This window comes from Sparus aurata, chromosome 4, assembly GCF_900880675.1.
Source record: "Sparus aurata chromosome 4, fSpaAur1.1, whole genome shotgun sequence".
Lineage (NCBI taxonomy): Eukaryota > Metazoa > Chordata > Actinopteri > Spariformes > Sparidae > Sparus > Sparus aurata.
Genome location: NC_044190.1, coordinates 20,112,403 through 20,132,914, shown reverse-complemented (window position 1 = coordinate 20,132,914; position 20,512 = coordinate 20,112,403). Strand labels below are relative to the sequence as shown.

Genomic DNA, 20,512 nt, shown 5'->3' with positions numbered 1-20,512 from the left:
TTGATCGGAGCGACATACCATGAATACCATCTCATTTGCTCTAATTCCACCTAACTACGTGTCATAACACACCGCTGTATGACGGGGCCTCTCCTCCCCTCGCACAACCGCAGGAGTACATTACAGGCGCTCCGCTCAGAGAGACGCTTTGCTTTGCAATTCGAGGCGTATTTTTCTAAACAATGTAATCCTGCCAGCGTATGTTTGTGTGTGCCTGAGAAAGGTCCGACACACTAATAGGAGGGATCCCACCGACTCCTCCATTCCTGCTCGTATCTGTAGCACAGTTTGAAATCTGACTCCCATGTCTAAAGCCCTGTGTGTGTCTGAAGGGAATTGACAGCCACTGTGTTTTGCACTGGCTGTTGCGTGTTTGTGGCAACACAGGCGAATGAGTCGGCACTCTCAGATGTTATTGCCTAAACAAAAGGCCCACTAAGTGGTGGGCACACAAGATTTGTCATCAAACGTTTGACTGTGTCTGCTCTTCAGGGTAGCAGTGGCGATGCTGAGTGCTAATGGCGTATTGAAAATGGGACATTTGGCCGGTTTCATCTTTTTCTATTGTGCTACACAGATGTACTCAATTGGCCCCTCACTGGGTTTATGTCTTCGAGAGAAATCTTCTTGGGGCCTGTAGCATTCAGATCAATTGCTGGTTTGCTCTGTTTCTTATTGATTTTTGCTCTGTTTGGGACTGAAATACTGTATTTCATTATCCATCACTCTGAGCAGTGCTTAGTTTTAGATAGAAAAAAAAAAAAAGTGAAGCGCTAATGCTCGCGCTCTTTCCCGCCCGCTTCCCCTCCTCGCCCCCGCTCTGACTCGCTTCCTTTTTCGGATTCCCTTTCTTTCTCCCCTGCTCATGTCATCTCAGATAAGCGTTGCAATTGCTCATGTTACTGACGACACAAGCCAAATTCATAATGATGAGATTATCTTGTCAACAGTACAGAGTGTATATGTCTGCCGTATTGATCCGCGCGCAGTCTTAATAAATGAAGTACCGCGATGGAAGCGTTGGCTCAATGATAACTCCGAACAGACCTTGCTATTTATACACTCTCAACACTGCAGAGATGATGAATGGAACTTGTGTATTCTGCCCTTCTCCTCTCTTTTTTCCCTTTCCTCCTCCTGCGTCTCCTCCTCTCTCCTCCCTCTCCTCTCATATTCTCTCTCCTCCTCTCCCGTTTCAAGATTGATAGGGTAAAGCAGCCCCCGTTACCCGCACACATTGTCGGAAACGCGTCCCCTTCGAGGTCACGTTGACATGCTGAGTCGATGTACTCCCAGGTGGAGAGATATGGGTGCTGCTGTGGGAGGAACCAATCAGATAGACCACAGGGGAGGCAGAGCGGGGAGGGGGGGGGAATTACCAGCCCCTGGAGCTCGGGCCTGTGTGCGTCTTTTTAAATGACTGAGGTTTTCAAGGGGAGTTTATCTATGCATTTGAAGAGAAGGTCAGCGGGGTTTAAAGCCCGAGATTATGTGTGATTGTTTCTTCCGTGGGCTAGCTGATTAATGCTAAAGCTGGTCTGACAGATTCTTAATGCACCATAGACGCACTTAAAAGAGACGGAGAGGAGCTGGCGTCTGATACTCTGACAACACAGATTTATCGCAAAGCCTTTTCTGTCCGTTTTTTTTTTCCTCCGAGGTGCACGGACAGTATCCTTCCTGTCATCCACTCTGTTTTTCACACCCACCTCCTTTCTCTTGGATACCTCTGACCCGATGCATATACAGTAGATAGGTCACCTTGAAATGAAAGCAGGCGTAGTCCATCTGCTGCATGTGTGTACATGTGTGCATAGAGAGCGAACACAGGTGTCTGAATGCGCACTTGTGCATATATTGATATTAGACACGTGTGCTTGCATCCGGCCTGTCTGTGTCTGTGTGTTTATTTATCTGTGTCTGGCCTTGGTTCTAGGCTTTGGGGAGATATGTGAAATCCTTTCATCCATGGAACAGCTCCGCTTCCATCAATTCAAATGGAATAAATATGTTCTTTAATGTTTTTTGTTCGCGAGCTCTCCGCTTCTCTCTTGTTAACCTGCAAACTAGACCACGTTTTGCGGATGGTTTGTTTCAAAGCTCAAATCATAAAAAATGCTTGTTTCTTTACTCATATCTGATGCTACTGCTGGATAAGAGGGTTTTAATGATATCAGTTTGAAAGTGTAGTAAACGTGAGCTTTCAGCAGGCTGAAAACTGGTCGACGGTGTTTTTATTATTTGATTGCAAGGCCGCAAACAGCGTGCTTTTCTAAAGAATTTAAAGTGCCACGCTGCCTTTATTTAGAAATCGCTGTAGACACTGAAGAAATCAGATACATTTGTTCAGCTTCTATTTGAAGGCGTTTCTCTAAACTTAAATTGGGTAGTATGCCTATTTCCTTTCTTGCTGAGAGTTGAGAGATGAGCAGATTGAAACCACCATTGCAGCGCGCAGTTAGCTTAGCATACAAACATTGACAGGGGGGTACTAGCCCGGTCTGAATGAAGATAACAGAAATCCCCCTACAAGCACCTCTAATGCTCCCTAATTAATTCATTTGTTATATCTTGTTCATTTAACCACAACATGTTCAATCAACACAATGTGGTTTTATTGGAGGTTATGTGTCAAGCTGTTTCCTGGCTGGAAGCAGTGAGGTTCACATTTAGTGTACAGGCATGAGAAAAAAGAAAGTGAATAAGTGTATTCGCCGAACTGTCGAAAGTATTGATTAAAAGCTTTGTTTGTCGGCTTATTGCTCAAGAAGTCTTCATCTGTGCTTGCGCTCATGTATGCTCAGAGTGGGCAAAAACACACACATTCTATTCTCGAGCAGACGTGCGGATACTTTGCGACCAGGCATTTCTCTGCAAAGCTGAACCTCATGTCAAATTAATGTACTATTAAATCTGGAGTTTGAATAGGTAGGATTTGTCCAGGCTGTTCATGAACGCACCAGAAAGGTAGTTGATTGTTGAGTCTCTTTCTCAGGATGTCAGATATTGACATTTTGGGAAGGTAAAGCTTCCCTGAGCACAGCAAAGAATTAAGAAAATAAGAAAATCCAGACAGGGCTGCAGGGTTTCAGCAGATATGAGAAACTAACACGCCTCGTCTCCCCGTTTGAGTCTCCCTCTCTGTCTGCTTCCGTCTCGTTATGTCTGTTGTGCATCATATGTGCTGAAAGGTTGAAATCCCCCCTGTGACGTTGGGAAGCCATTGTGCAATGACACAACATACAAAAAAATATTGATAATTCCCCTCAAATGCATTACAACTAAAGTAATCAGACATGCTTTTGAAAAAATGTAAGGAGTAGAAAGTTCAGATGTCTGTGTTGAAATGTAGTGAGTTAAAGTTAAAAGTAAATACTCAGTACATATACCTGAAAACTCCACTTACTGGTACATTAGCAAAGTTTTTGTCCTCTGTTTTTTTCCCACCTCTGTTGCATGCTTACATTCGTGCGTGCTCCTTAACAGCTTCAGATTTTTGGGCTGAGTTGGCTTTGGATTAATGAGGGCAAAGCAAGGTCGGTGCTGACTCAAAGCTGTTGTAACTATCGATGAGCAAGTAGTGAATGATTAGTAGCTTACACATCGTGATCACATTCTGCGCCCTGTCTTTTCTATTTACCAGTCTCCTTACACTTTCAGTTTTCACTTTCACGTTTAAATAATTCAGCATCAAGTAAAGTAATCTGACTACAAGATTTTGACTCGGGAGTTTACATGTTTTCCTTTATCAATAATCACAAGACTGATCCCAGCTGTAACGGTTGCCCAGACCAGCTGGTTAAATGTGTCTACACAAAGAAAGTTGGAGTTGTGAGGGAAAACAATACTGCTATTTAAGGAGAGCTGACAAACTGCTGTGTTAGGGGTTTTCGTGTGTTGGAATAAATATCCATGCCAAAAGCTACATTTGTCATTTGCTCCTGGGGCTAAACTGCCACAGATGTGGATTGTGTTGATAGGAGTACAAATGCGCCGCCGTGCGCCCGCCCCTCCTCTACAGAGCACACAAGTTTCCTCTGAGCTAAATTCAGAGATGGCAGCTGAATGGAATTGGCTGCTGAATTGTTGTCAGTATTGTTGTATTTGTAAAGAGAAATCGTGGCAGCAAGTGCAGACACACAGAAGTAATACCGTAGAAGGTAATTGCAAATATGACAGTGCCTGTGATTCTTAAGTAAGATTAGAATGAAGTTATTCTTGCCCTTTTCAACTGGACAAACATTTTTATTTTTCGGGGAAAATAGAGATGGGGTCACAACCTGTTCCAGTCAGACTCTTTTTGTCTTGAAGACTGTGATTTAGTTTTTTTTTTTTTATTTCATGTCCAGGTCTTATTTAATGATTTCCTTTGTCTGGTTTACTGCCCACACCTGAACAGACTGCCTCATTATATTCCAATGCACATAGGTGCGACTGCACCCCATAACAACAGCTCAGGAACAACACACACACACACACAACACACACACACCAATCTCAACATCTCTAACACCAATTCATCTAGGCATGTTTATGACATTAAATAAACATGTGTGCTGTGTTCACTGGTGAAACCATGTATTCTCAGGTCTTGGTGTTTCTGTTATTTTAACTTTTATATTTTTACGATATAATATATTATTAATTATATTAAATATTGATTAGTCTGCTGATTGTTGTCACGATTGGTGGATTAATTGTTTATAAAATGTAAAAAAGAAAATTCTTGAAGAAATGCAACACAAACACAATTTCCCAAAGCCCAAAATGACATGAGTTTATTTTATCCAACCAACAGTCCAAAACCAACCCAACTGTACCAGTCCAAAATGTATATCCAGTATGTTTCTGGAAATGATAGATTAGGTAAAACTGAACGTTTCTTTTATGTTGCAACTTTGCATGTGTTTAGGTTGAATTTCCTGTTTCTCCCTTGTCACAGTGCTGTGCTCTGGTTAGGTTTACGGTCAAAACACACACTTGATCAGGGTTAGTAAAAAAAAAAAAAAAAATCATGGTTTGGCTTAAAGTACTTGTTTTGGTCACCACTATCACGAATAAAGAAAGTCAGACTTCCAATGAAAAGTAGCCGAAACGGTTGAAAATTTCTCCAGGTGTCTCCAGTAATGTGACTAGAATTTGCCTTGTGACAGCCTTGTTGGCTTGTGATAATGCCATTAACGTCTCCCCACCAACAGATGTGAAAGGTGGGTAATATAAGCATATAATGTGAATGTGAAATGCCATGTTAGGTACAAAAGTCAACCTTGGATTTGCCTTTAACTGCTAACATTGCAACCTGGCTCTTGGCTGCCTAAACCGAGAGACCCTTCATTTGAAATCAAATCAAAGAATCAAAGAAAAGCAGAAAATACTCACATTTAAGAAGGTAGAACGAGTAAATGTTTGACATTTTTGCTTGAAAAAAATGACTAATGATGATCAATCAGTTTTATTTCATTCGATTCAACAGCAGTGGTTAATAGACTAATCATTGCGACCGCACTGCAAAAATAGAACTGCTGTGTAACTGTTGTCTGCGGTCCCCTGACTGAAACAGTCATCTCGGATTCAATTTATTTGATTTCAAACTAGAGGTGGATTGTTAAATGGGTCACAGTCAAATTAGCTTTATTTACTTCCATTTAGCCAAAAAAGATGTTGACAGTTTGACTCAGTGTAGAGCCTCACTCGTGCGCTTCCAACGTGGCAGCTTATTGTAATCTTTACCCGGGGGGATGTTGGTCAACATCACACTATATGGGTAATGTCCTTTTTTTTTTGCTAGATAAAGATGAATCATTCAATAATAGCTTAATCAGCCCATTAATAAATCAATTACATGCACAGGAGTGAAGAAACAGATTATTATATATTTTTTTGTCATATGTGGTTAACAGATTATTCTGTATTACCGTATGCCTATTAAGACGAGCCTTCCGAGCCATTTTGTTCATGCAGGATTTAGTTTAGCCCTTCATTTGATTTTTCATGCATCATAAAATAGGCTAGACTGTCAGATCCCCAACACCTGTAATGATGTGTGTGTGTGTGTGCGTGTGTGCGTGTGTGTGTGTGTGTGTGTGTGATAAACAGAGAGAAAAACAAGTTCAAGGATACGCACTCTCTCACGAGGATTGCATTTTATTATTTTCTACGTGAGTTGATTGTCAAGATGATAATGACAGGCTTAAGTGTAAGAGTTTAACAACGCTTTGTTGACCATCTCTCAGACTCAGGGGTCTGTTTATTTCGTAGAGTCTTCCTTTCATGCTCTTTTAAGAGTAATTTAGTCGGCAAAATTTAACTGACAAACATTATTACGGGGGATGAGTGGGCTCTACAGAATCTGCTCTTAGAAAGCTGGGGGGGGGGGGAAGCATGGTGATAGACTCTTACATAGCTCCTAAAGGCAAATGCACCTATCGCACTTGTACATAAGGAAAGTACCTTCAAAATCAGACCAAAGTAGTAATTTGTAGACAGAAGAGAAAATGATACCCACTCTTGCTCGAGCTCTTCCTCAAATGGAATAATAAAGTAGCAGTAACCGCGCAGGTTAAAGGAAATCAGCTTTGAAGCAGAAGTGTTTTTTGTCTCGTCTGTCTTGATGAAGAGATGCAAGCGTGACCACCTCAGCCATCCCTCTGCCCTGTGCAGCCTCTTCTTTTCCGTCTTCCCTTCTTGCTTTTACGCCTATCAATGATTCCGGTTCCCCCCTGCTCAGTATGTGGTTGGCGAGTCAACACTTTCATTTGCACACTGTTCTTCTCTCCATATGAAGTGGCTTTCCTGAGACTGAGGATGATGAAACCAAAGGAAAAGAAGTTGTGCCAGTTAAATGACTCGATACTTCCGCCGAGCTCCTAATGGGCACCTCTAATGACACTGTATGGTCAGCCAAAAATAATTGGCAATCAGTGTGAGTGGTTGCATATTAATTATAAATATTGTTTCTTTTCTGGTGAGCAGTGGATGTGCGAGAGAGGTCAGGCTGTTTTTTTGCAACTGTATACAAAACCGCTAAAGTGCTACTTAGCCATATTTAATGAAGGAAGAGGCCAGTTCTCCACCAAATCAACACGTAAACACACGCACAAAAAAACAAAGGAATGTCCTGAATTATGGCAAACGGTGATTAACAAGATGAGACTACTGAGTTGAAGTGGAGCTGCCTGAGTCAGAGGCTCCATAGGAAAACCAGCAATTTTATAAAAAGCCCCATAGTGGTTCTGTAAAGAACGCAGTCACAATATTTCAAGGCAGTGTCAAATCCGACGCATGTAGATGTGGCTGACTTTATTCAGCTCGTATTGGATTTGTGGCGCGAAGTTGAGCTCGGTACGATTAAATTTAGGGAAGAGAGGTGAGACTGTCAGTAGTGGAGATACTTTAAATGACTGATCGCGAGGAGCAGGACAAATAATCGATATTTTCTGATACACACTCTAGTGATATGTTTTGGTCACACTGACATTGATTTCATGGCAGGTTCTCTTGCTGTACTGTATTTCCTTCCATCCCTGCAGGCATGTCTGAAATAAATATATATATACATATATATATATATATATATATATATTTCATTTTCTGCTGTCCATTATAAAAAAAAAGTATTTCTGTAATGCTAGCGAAAGATTCATCATTACACATGCATCGATACCCTTTAGGGTAATGACCGCCTTACATCAAACAAACCCAGAGCTTCAGGTATAAGTCACACGGAGAGCCAGCTCGAACGCATTCGTCTGACAGTTATGGTAACCTGCCATCTTCTGACAAACACTGTAGCACAGGGAAAATCAGTTTATAAGATTTGCAGCTGAAACAAGGAGTACAGTAGGAGCTGTGTGGTTTAAATTAATAAAAAAAAAAAAAGGCAAAAACCTTTTTAGCCTCGTTCTGAATGTTATCCAGAGGTTTGCTGAGCATGCATGCTCGATTTCAGCGGAGCCTCAAGTCATTCACACAACTGCACTCGTTCGAACGCAGAAGATTCCGGTTCAACTACCAATTTGTACCCTTCTCCACAACACAGCTCACCGGGGCACGTTGGAATTATACAAGAGGTTATGTTTGAGTGTTGCAGACATGTGGGAGAATATTTTACCTTTTTAGTTGGTGCTCTGAGGTAGAGGTACTCAACAGGCATCAAGTGGTGCACAAGTTGCACTCTTTTTTTTCCTATTTTGCATTTGTCTTTTGAGTGTACAAAGTATATGCCACAAATACATCTGATCTCAAATGAGCCACTTACCCTGCTTACCCTCCAGGTAAATCACAGACTCACCGAGACCTTTGGCAATTTTTAATTGATTTAATTCAAGCGGAGTTTAATACCGTTGTGTCTATATGACCGACATTAGCGAATTAGTGGGAAGATTTGCATATTTCTTGAACAGTTGTTCTTGATGCCTGCCACCAGGTCAAATTCCCCACAAGATTATAGAATGAATAGAGGATGTTGATGACTCTAGAATTTGTTCACAACATCATCACCTTAATCAAACAGGGAATGCCAATGAGAGCAACCTCCTTTTTTTGCAATGATGCCTTGATAACGACACATACAACATCAGTACATAAAGATTACAGTATCATTAAAACGGTAAAACCAAATAAAGCACTCTGAAGGCACCGTCAATTCAAATCAGACACCCACATTCGTAATGCTCACAGTCTATTAAAACAAATATTTAAAGTGATTAAAATGGTGGTGATGTAACATTTACATTCACGCTGTTTAATATCTTTTAAAAAGAGATTTAAATTATTCATACATAGCAACAAATACACCAGGAAAGTAAGGCTGGAAAGTAATGTTTAAGATATGTTTTGATTAATTTCCAAACACGTGCATGCACTAAGCCAGATCAAGATTTTTTGCAACAGTAGGCTGTGGTGCTCATGCAGCTTTTGTCCACAGGGGCCACCAGAATCAACAGGTAACTAAAGTTCCTTGTAGCAGCTTTAAGTCCCTGTGTGCCACACCATCAAAATGACCAGTGGGACACACAGAAATCACTTCCTCCTGATATGAATACAGAGAAGGCTAAAATACTATGACTGCATACTGTCAGCCTCCATATCTCTACATGTCCAAACAGTCCTTGATATCCGAACTTGTCTCGGAGGATGTCATCTTTCTTTCAAAGTACTTTCCGAATCATTAGCCATGTGTCCATCTTGCCTGATAAGACCTCGGTTTGGTTGAAATCTGTCTAGTCTCCATTTACCGTCATCGGTAGCACTTATTTGTCTGAAAGTCATTTGAACCGGACCTCTTGTAAGTTAGATAGTGGGAGATATTTAGCAGGCAGTCGACTGTGATGGCTTGAAGTTCACTTAAGCCCGCTGATTGATTGGTGTGTTATCTCCAGGAAGATGTATAGGACCGGCTAATTAGATTTGATCACTCACAATTGCTCCTCAGCCACCAGGTAATCAATGCAGTGTAATTATTGCCTCGTTTCTCCGCCCCCTTTTTTTTGTACTTCCTTTATCATCCTCTCACTCTGCTGTTTTCGCTTTCCCTTTTCTGTTTTCAGTCTTTTATTTCCTGCTTCTGCTGCACTCCCCTCCAGCGATGGGTTGTCTCTCCTCTAAGCTCATTTCCTCTCCGTTTTATCCTTTACCCGCTCTTCCCATTTGGCTGTTGCTGAGCCACCCTGACAGTTTTCCAAGAGGAATCAAATAGAGCTCCCTTGGTGGTAGCGTCCCGCAACAAAGACATAGTTTATCAAATTAAAAACTGCGGTCCAGATCCTTTTGGCTCGCTGACAAGGTTACGGTGGATCTGGAAGCGCTCACACCTCCTGACACCGAGCAAACACATGCACTTGCACCAGAGTGAGTATGTGTGTTCTTTTGGGAGACAGTAAAGGACAAATGCATGTATCATGCCCAGAAGGGTAGGTAGAGGAAGGGGGTGCACTCTCGTTCTTGTGAATAAAAGAGAGCTGTCCAATGATGTGTGAAAGAGAAGCTGCAATTTGTCCTCTTTCTCCACCGCTACCTAAGATATCAAACACACACACACACACGCGCACAGGTAGATACACACAAACATGGCTCCAAAATGCACCAACAAGGCTTGAGAGTAGAATAGCACTCCAATATGCTCGTCCCATTTGTCTCAATCGGCCTGCTGTCTGCTCGGTCAGTCTTAGGGTCTCAATGGGAATACAGAATAGACTGCAGCTTTTTACACTTACTCAGCCTCACTGTACTCAGTATCTCTCTGACCTTTGTGCCCGTGCCGCATGGTGTAGATACAACACATCGTTTGGCGCGATTCAACAACATGCCTTTGCAATTCTCATCCACGCTAGCACAAGAAAATGTTCTCTGTCGATATCTACACAGAGTGCACCAACCCGCGGCTGCTGGGATTCGATGAGTGTCGAATGGGTTCAGTGCTTCTCTGAACCTTGAAGGTCAAAGACTCATATTTTAGGTCAATAAGCAAGTCAGATTTCGAGACCTTAAAGGCCAAATACACAAATGCCGCAGTTCGGGTCAGTTCGATTTGCAGTTGGTCAGTTTAGTTCGGCTCAATTCAGTTCACCTCAGTTCAGTTCAAGAAATCCCACAAGACGAAATTAGAAGGCAAGGAGTGCAGGGCATGCAAGATAAAACACTCAATGATTCTTGCCATCCCAAATTAATTTATGTACTGTATAATCCAGTGTCTGATAATGATAATAAAACTACTGGACATCCAGCCAGAATGTATCATAACCCCCCTCCCTCAAATTATCCTGTATTCATTGTGGGCTCTGACTGGCTAAGTACAAAGCAGCCCATACTGGCTGTTATCGATCCATTAATTGGAAAGTGGCCCATTGTAGTGAAAGGGCTGGGCAATATGGACAGACAGGAAGAGATGGAGGCTTAAGATCAGCCCGGACTCTAATTGGCAGGAAAGAGGTTACTATGAAGTGCCGTAATGTGCTTTTTATTGGCTTGCAGAGGGGTTATTTGGTGGAGGGATGCAGAGCATATGCTACTTCAAGTGCGACGAGAAAAAAAAAAAAATAGACCTTTGCCATTTCAAGTTTATTTCATCAATGGTCAACACTCCAGAGGGTGAAAAAAAACGGGATCCATCTGAGTCTCGTGAGTCAGTAAAATTGTTATTATAATCACAAGGATATCATTTAGATGCTTGTTCTATGTGAACAGGTGCACAAAGCAAATTCAACCACACGGCAATCAAGGAAAACCTGCCAACGTCTTTTCATCCCGATCAGAATAAGTGCCGACAGAGCTGACTTGATTGAAAAGTATGTCCGAGGACGAGTCCCTGGTCATAAAGCTACAGAATGGCCACATCAATATAAAGACTTCCATCTCCCCTTTTTGAAAAACTCTGGCTGTTATCATTTCAATGCCAAACTATTTCAAATATTCATTCTTCTCTTAGTCCGTTGTTAGATTCCAGCCTTTGATATATTTTGTGGGTGTTTTCTTTTAATCTTTGGCGAAGGCTGAGGTGGAATGGAGTGTTAAGGTAGAGATAAAGGTGTTGGCAAAAGCATGGAAGGTCAAAGTACTGAGGTGGCCTGTCTGACCTTCACACACCCCTTTTTTCATACCGAGCCACCGCAGAGCACGGATGACATTGAAATACTCTATCGACCGTGAGTCAAGCTGTGCATGTTGAAAAAGCCTGGCACAAGGAGACATTACTCACTAAACATGACATTTTACTGCTATCAATTCAAGACAGAGAGTTGTGCACTACATAGCGTAATTATTTGTGTTGTACGGTGATGAATGCAGCCACAGCAGTGTGAAAGCTATTTCTCTTAAAGGCATTTGTTTCCGCTCCTACCTCTACCCAACAGGGACTTTGAGATATTCCCGTAATAATTTAACAAAATATAAACACATTAGTTTCCGCCCCGCGTCCTTCCATACATCCGACTGCTTTAGTTGTTTTCGATATTATTAATGTCTTTAAATGCCAGAAAGAAACTGGGAACCTGCGTGACCTTTTATCTCAATTGACTTGATTAAAAACCCTCACGTACCATACGTTGATAAAATTAACAAGAGGGAGTGAGCGAGAGAGCCAGACCGTCGGAGAGACAGAGTAGTTTCCACTGTCAGCGTGATTGATCCGGTCTGTAATGCACTGCTGCATCCAGTGCTGAGTGTTTGTAGGGTTTGTACCAGTATTCCATTATGGTGCTGTATTTTGTCATACGTGCCATTGCTGTTTCTTTGTGTGGCTGTTTACTTCAGACTTTTTTTCCGCGTTAACACGTGTGTTTCTCCCCCCCCCCATCGATCCATATCGCACCAAGCCCCCCCCCCCCCCGTGTACGATCGCTATATAGCCCCCGTATCTAATAACCACCAGATGGTTCAACACAGATCCTCGTGAACAGTTTCTCAATGTCTGTTAAGAAAAAAAGAAAAGAAGTGAACAGTTTGTCACAGAAACGTTGTTAAAGGAAATAGCAAATCGCATTTTAACTTCTGCACAAATAGCGCCGTAATTTGGTTACGAGACGTTTAGCTGACACTTCAACACGGATACTGCAAAGTTTTCTGTGCTCATCAAGGCTATTGTCCTCGCTGTTATTGATTATACTACGTCTGCCAGATTTGATGCTCAGCTCTGCGGTTTATTCCCAAATGGCTAATTAGCCTGCTTTATGTGGTTAATGAAATGCTCCAACATAAACGATACAGAGCTCATATCCGAAGTGTTTTACTTGCCCCTACTCTGTCCTCTGCCTCTTCTTTTTCTGCATAATTAATCACATGTCACTGGGAGATCTTGTTTCACAGCAGGACTCTGTAGAGCCCACTACATACTTTTCTCTCTCTCTCTCTCTTCTCCGCAGACGGACAATTTCCCCACTGAGCCTAATTATATGGGTAGCAGACAACAGTTTGTTCAAAGGTAAGAGCTGGAATCCATAACCGTCACTACATCTCAGACCTTTGTTTTCTTTTCTCCAATAGTCCCAACACAGTAGTGTTTTCCATCACTTACTCATCTGACAATGAATCGGACCGAGTCACAGCAGGGGTTAAGAAGGGCATGTTCATTTAATTAGGCTGAAAAGTGGTCACTAACAGTTTTTTATCTATAATACATTAAATATGATCACACTGAAGAGTTTCCCTTTAGCAGACAGTAGTGGTGGTGCGGTATTTCTAGAAGCATTTTATTGCACCCTAAATCCTGTTATACAATTCTGTTTTGTTTAATCATTCAAGGGTGCTCACCATTGTTACTTTCTGTCCTTAAACTCTGTAAAAAAAAATAATCATAAAAAGTCTGAGAAATTCTCTCTCTCGCTGCAGAATCCGTACCAATACTCTTTTATTCTTTTCTATTTTTCTTCAGTAGTTCGACATTCAAAGACCCCGAGCGAGCGAGCCTGAGAGACAGCGGTCATGGCGACAGCGACCAGGCCGACAGCGACCAGGACACCAACAAAGGCTCCTGCTGCGACATGTCTGCCAAAGAAGCCCTCAAGTTAAAGGCCACGGGCGTGAAACCGCCGCCTCTGGAGCAAGGTGAGCGCCTCATTGGCAAGTTTGACTGCATGAGGAGTGAAAGCTGCTGCGCAAGCCAAACACGCTTGAACCGAGTGACTATCAATCCGTTCTCTGCGCCGCAGTTATTTGTATTAACGACTGAGCTCCTGACTTGCCTGAACGCTCACAATCTGAACTTCTACTTGGCTACTTTATTCTCCCCTACTTTGTTCTCTGCACTTTTCTCATTTAATGTGTGTGCGCCGTGTGTGTGTGAGCCCCGATGTGTGTGTTTGAGGGTGTGAGCGAGTGTGCATTCTATACACGTCCTCAGTTTATCAAAGCAGACAAGCCCATTATGTTTTTATAAGCCCAACTACTTCAGCCTCTCCATTTAGTCCCCCTTCCCTGAGCACCCGTCTCTGAAACTTTGATAATGGAACATGGAAAATGACTTAGTGAGCGGCGTGCGATGTAGCTTCGTCGCGTGGTGATTAAATATGAATAATTATTCCGAGCACTGTGGGTCGGGCAGATTACACATGACATGTGTAGAACAATAACTCCCCAGATGTGAGTTGTAGCAGTCCTCCTCACCCCAGCCACCTCACATGATTAGCGCGGGGTCAAGGGAGGCAAGGAAACCCAAGATTATGCACTGGCCTATACAGAAGTAATGGGACAGGAAGTATGGTACATTTCCCACTGCAGCTTCAACCAGTCATGTACCTCGGGGTGGACCATTACCTGCTTGGAAAAACAGATATTCCCACAGAAATACAAAATTCAAGCCTCTATGTATCTCACCGACTGGATCTAGAAGTACAGAGCCGTATACTGAACATGGATCCTCTGTAATGGTGCTATTAATCCTGGGAACAGAAGGGCTGTTCTACTCCTTGCGGAAGGACAATGACAATTTGTGCAACACTCTGTGCTGCAATATGCATGTCTTACTAGATAGCTTTTTTTTTTTTTATCCCTTTCATTGGTTTTTTGAATGGAAAAAAAGCCTCACACAGTGGCAAGAGAAATTGGCCAATTAAAAGGCTCCATATGTTTCTCATTTTGAAAATGCTCCCATTTAATTGTCCGTGAGGGACTGAAAGAATCGCGTTTGTACACACACACGACACGATGAGCGAGCAGAGTGTGCCGGGCAGTAGTCAGTCTGTAAAAAAACATTGTTGGCTGATGTTTGCTTGCCGCTGCCTGATAGTGCCAACCTCAGCCTGTCCGTCCACCTTTTTCCTGTGTGTCGCCTTCGATCCGTATCCTTTCGACGGTCTCAAACAAAAGGTTGTCAGGCGGTACACGTGCACACACACACACTCACACAGACAGAAGCCTGGGTGGTGCTGGGTAACTCGGCGAAAGGCTGTAACCTGCCTCTGCCTGTTCCTCACTCATCGCTGCCCTCCCATTTGCTCTCGCCCCGCCGCTGTGTTCGCACCCTCCGCCGCTGGCTCCACTTCTGCACCTCACCTTGTTTGGGGAAATCGATTGATGTGAGATTAGACAGTTAACTGGCTGCAGCTGGCTGTGTTTAGCCAATAACATGTGGGCTTAGCTGAGCTGTGGGGGAGGGCAGGGGCAGGAGGCCAATGCATTGTGAAAGAACAGTGATGATGAGTGAGGGATGGGGAACACCGCTCTGGCAGGGTACCAGCGCGTCTTTATTAGGCGGGAAAAAGCGTTAAATCACATCTCATTTTGAGTTTAGAAAACAATATGATCCTCTGCCTTTCAAACTGCCATTTGCCTTTCTGCTCCCGCCCCTTTGAGATGCCTCACGAGATGGTCACCTTGTGCCCGGTGAGCGTGAGAGAGCATGTGCTTCTTTGTCTCAAGCGGACCCACTCGTGTACATGTAATTTATTGCGGTGATTTTCTGGCTAATTAATGAGGCTTAGTAAAGCGAGAACCGAAATGTGAGCTTTGAAAAGGAAGCATGGTGTGATGTGCTGCTCTGCGTTCCGGTATCGCTTTCTGCCGCTTAAACGAAGCTCCCTGTGCGCAGACACATGAACTGCACACGCGGAAGCACACAGGTACTGTATGTCTATTATCAGATGGAGTGAGGGGGGGGGGGGGGGGGGTTGGCTTGTCATTGGTCACCGTCCCCGGGGTCGCTTTCCTGCAGGCTTATTTTCTTCCCATCTCAGCACTTAGCATCTACTTCATAGGTCTCTCTCCACCCCCCTTGCCTTTTCCTCCTTCTTCCCATCTCAAGTCCTCTGCTTCTCTCTCCAAGCATAGCCCTCCCAATTACTCTGTAGCTCTCTCTGCTCGCCTGCCAGGACACTGCGGCCTCATTCACTGGCTCAGTATAAACAAAACTACAAGTGCACAAAGCATGTAGTTCAAGTCCCAATCAATCCCCAACCCTGTTTCAGTTCTTAGCCTTTATAGTCACGAGGTTGTAGCCTGAAGTGTGCACACATTTGTGTCTCTCTCTCCTTTTTTTTTTTGTTTCTGATTTCCTTATCCTTTTAAGCCTTTTTACTTCTTTCCTCCTTTCCTCTTATTATTATTCATTCCCCCTCAATTTTCACTATTTATGCGCTCCTCTGGCAATAGGCATTGGTAGAGCAAACACACAACTCCCCATTTCCATGCTTGTAATTCATCGCCTTCTCTGATGTTCAGCGTGCCTCTCCTTTCAGACAACATAATCTGGACATCTTCGCACCAGGGACGGGTCTCAAATTGATTAATTAGCCCTGCAAAATTGGTAGCAATGTATTAATTAAGCGTAAGTATATCAAATGCAATTTTTTTGCCAGTTTTAAACGGCGATTAATTGATGCTCCGGCGCGTCTGCAGCAGACTGGCTCCGGCGGAGTGGCTGGCAGCACATCGCTCGCCTCTGTGGAGATGACTGCCATAGTCGCTATCACGAACAGACAGGCGGCAGTGGTGTAGGGAGATGTTACCCACTGATAGGGCTGTCCGAGGAAATGGAGAGAGAGATGGATGATGGAGGAGGAGGAGGAGGAGGAGGAGGACGAGTGTGGAGGGACACTGTTTGACAGGGATACTGTGTGACTGTACCAGCTGACCTATCCTAATTAGCTGCGATTGGAGTGTGATAATCAAGCCGCCTCCTGCCTTGTTTTAAAAGGGAGGCACGAGTGGCACAGAGGAGGAGGGAGGAGGATGTGATACTACAAGGACAGCGGGGGTACGGTGTAGAGAGACTGCATGAGATGTGTTCCTATGACAGCGCGGTAAAAAGGCGATGAAATTGACTTTTCCCAGTTATTTGTGGCCCTGGTGATAGAAATCCCAATCCCCACATCATCCCTCAGCATGTGAAAAGCGCAAGTACGGGAAATGTCATGCTTTGCCAATTGCTCTCGCATGTGCAAACCCCTGGGCACATGCATGCACAGACATATGTACTGTACACAAATAAATGATGATGTTGCCAGTACAATATGTTTAATTATTACTCACCAAACCCCATGTTTATATGATGCTTATCTTCTCTGTTAAGTAATTTATGGCGCCGACTTTGGCAGCAAGTCCTCTGAACTCAGATGCATGTTCAGTTTATAAAAGTGAATTTTATCTCGCTGCCTGGTAGCTGGAGATCTTAAAAACAGAGCGGAGTTCCCAGTATCTTCATATTCTGCACTTTCTCAAACACTAAACAAAAAAAAAAGTGGCTGTTCATAAAAATCTCATAAAGCGACTCAAATTGAGAAATATTTTATATTCAAATATCCAGTTTGACGCAACAGAACTCTTGAGTTTTTTGAGTCAATCCCTAATTTTTTTCTGCTGCTTTAATTGCAGTTTTAGCCAACAGGTGCGGGACAATGTTGTCATCCTCTATCCCACAGTAGCCTATCAGGTCAAATATGGAAGTCGTGTTGACATAACATCACAGAGGGTCTGCATAATGCCTGTGGAAACAATGATGAGAGACCATTTTCTCCTTTAGACACAGGGCTGATTATTATTATTATTGTTATTATTATTATTATTATTATTATTAATAATCGCCATTTTCAATTAAATGCAAGAAACGAAACAAAAATCGCATTTTATGATATGGTTTCTGGAGTCCTTATTATTCATCCGTAAAAAAAAAAACATGAGAAAATTAGCTCGTTATGTGTTGTTTTGTTGAATAATAGGTTTTCTCTCCCACTTCACACTGAGACCAAACAAACTAAATATTCAGACTTTAATCCATCTTAAATATTCACCCGTCTTCCCTCGTGGCGGTCCTTATCTTAAGACTCAAGCATTACTGTACTTTTCCAAAGGGGTTTCAAGTCCCCACAATCTCAGTTCTTCCTCTTTTTTTCTTTTTATTCGCAGCAATTAACTGTGAATCGTGAGTGAACCTTTGATTAAAAAAAATAAATAAATAAGGGAAAAAAATTGCAATTCCAAGATTAATAGACTGGTCAGGAGTCAGATCAGATGCCCTTTTCACACTTTGTAGCCATGGCAACTTCTATCCTGCTCACTCTGGCCTTCAATAAACCTTTATCTGACTGTTGGAAAAGGGCATTCCATTCAACATCATTCATATTTCATGGACAGATAAATGCAGACACGTTTTTCATTGGGTGGCTCGATGCGTATTACATCTGTAATTTGAATTCCTCTAAATTCGTATTCAGAATGCAGCTCCATCATGCCAGTTACGAGGTTGTGTTTGGCATATATCCCTTCTTTTTTCATTTTTTTTTTTTTTTTTTTTTTTTTAACAAATAGTAAAGCAGAGTCAAGTCAAAGTTTATTTACACGCACATTTAAAGCAACCACAGCGGACTAAAGTAGGAAACAGGTTTGATAACATAGTACCAGTGCAGTTGATATACAGTATATTACAGTTACAGTTGCAAGTAAAAATGCGTGTTTGTTTAACGTACTATTCTCTTAAACATGTATGAAATAAAAGTTATTTTATCATGGCTGACTAATTTTGTCTACAAAAGGCAAAACTATACATCCATATTACTAAGATATTTGAGTTTATTATTAGCAAATGAAAAATACTGGATAAAGTGAGCAGGGATACCAGAAATGTTCCTTTTTATCTTTTCCTGCATGAGCAGGGAGAGGAAAGATGTGTGTTACTGAGCAAAAGCCTATAACAGTGATTACTGTTGGATTACTGAGCTATTTTACACTTATTTTCAATATTTCGCTCTCTTTCTCTCTCCCTATATATATATATATATCACTTACAGCAGCTTTAAATTGTTCAATCATTTTTAAAAAAGGATCCAGAAGAACAGCGATAGTTGTTGAAAATTAAGTGTAAATTACATTTTCTCCAAGTCTGATGGATGAGTTTGTATCTTTCTTTAAAACAATAACACACACAAAAAAAATCATATTTATGCGGTTTCTTTTGAGCAGCAAATTGTTGTGCGTAACGTGAAGGTTTTCTGTCGAAGCAAGAGAAAAAGGCAGAGGAAGAGAGGGACACACAGTCGAGTTCACACGCAGCACAACTGAATCCCAGAAACAAATGAACAAAGCGCCACAAAATCTGGCTGCTGGAGGAAGATAGGCTGGTCGAAGAAGCACTCCTTCTGAAACACTTCCAGTGGGCATCGGATCCGAAGTGTGGATGCAGCGCCACCAGAACGTGACTCATTCGTAACTTGTAAACAGGAAGAGTGACTTTTAGACACTTGTCCATTCGTCACAACGGTTATGAGAATGAGACGTGCTTCAAAGTTCTAATTTCTCATTCCAGTTAATACACCCACATTACTAGCGGTACTTCTAAAAGCATAGGCGATCTTTTTATATATGTGTGAACAAGACGCTTACGTGCGGGGCTGCATAAACAATTGTCCGTCGTTATTAAGTGTACATATCATCGCTGACAAGAATAGACAAAAGTACCTTTATGTACCTTTATTCTTCCATAAACGGTACAGCGGAACCATAACTGTTTTCAAAACCTCTTCTATTCAGCCCGTTATTTATCCAAACATCCCTCTGAGCAGGGTGGCACACTAAATGTTTTTGAAGTCTTTGTCCGGGTGTACTCTCCGGTGCGGAGAGGGCACCGTTCATGTGCAAATCTTCATACCATGTTAGAGCGATTGTTCCGCAGGTTAATGGACAAGCATCTGCTGAGAGAGAGGAGCTCCGTTCGAGAGCATAGCAATTAGTTAGTTTACAAACATTGCTCTAAACAGGTAGCATATGGGGGAGTCATGGTTTCATCTGTCTGTTTAGACGTGATTAATTGACCATCAGAGTGGGTTTACACCCGTCGTTCCAGTGGAGACATGTGCGTGCGTCATTCCGGTTAAGTCCTCATAGCAACGCGAGCTGGACTTGATGTGTTGCAGAGCTCCTACTGACTGCCGCTCTTCATTGTTAGTTTAAAAAAAAATATATATATATGAGGGTCATTTTAGCGCCTCTTTGTGGAGTATGTGTCATGTCTTACTATCGAACCTTAAAGAATCCATCTAAAAGTCCGGCCTTGGGGAGTCGATTAGAAAAAAAACAAGAAACATCTGAAAACAGCAGCCAGATGCTCATGTTTCTTCGTGGTGTTTGTTCGAGCCGTTGGACGGAGAGGATTTGTCTCTGAGCCTTTCATCTTCCCCTGCTCCTCATCTTCTGGGCTCTCCACGGTCCGTCCCTGGCTGGGCTGATAGCCTGATTCATGGCAACATCACCAGCTACTCTCCTGGTGTGGAAAATGAGAACCATCAGCAATCTGGACATCACTCAAAGTCAAATAAGACGTGTGTGTGTGTGTGCGCCTCCGTGCGCCCGTACACATACGTGCCAGTTCGTGCGTACCCTCCATTCTTAGAGAATGTGGCAGTATCGCACAGCAGTGAGGCGATTTTGCGGCTAAGCTAGTGGAATCCTGTGGAAGCCTAAAATCTTGTGGGGTGAAGGGAGGGGAAATATCACAGTCTTAGGATTTCCTCTCTCATTATGGAAGCTTTAAAGGGATTAGTCTATTTTCTTTAATACATGAAGTTTTTATTAAATTCCATTGTTACGATTG

General features: G+C 42.5%; 1 protein-coding gene across 4 annotated transcripts in view; it reads left to right on the top strand.

The window, feature by feature from the left end:
• Window positions 1-20,512, top strand: part of pcdh17 (protocadherin 17) — a 58,953-nt gene that overhangs the window by 10,892 nt on the left and 27,549 nt on the right. For 2 of the 4 annotated variants that reach the window (XM_030414390.1, XM_030414387.1), the window contains exons 3-4: window positions 12,858-12,916; window positions 13,370-13,539. In XM_030414390.1, the coding sequence (XP_030270250.1) occupies window positions 12,858-12,916; window positions 13,370-13,539 (229 nt within the window). Of the gene's footprint in view, window positions 1-12,857; window positions 12,917-13,366; window positions 13,540-20,512 lie in introns of all 4 variants that reach the window. The other 2 variants (XM_030414388.1, XM_030414386.1) reach the window with 1 other exon arrangement.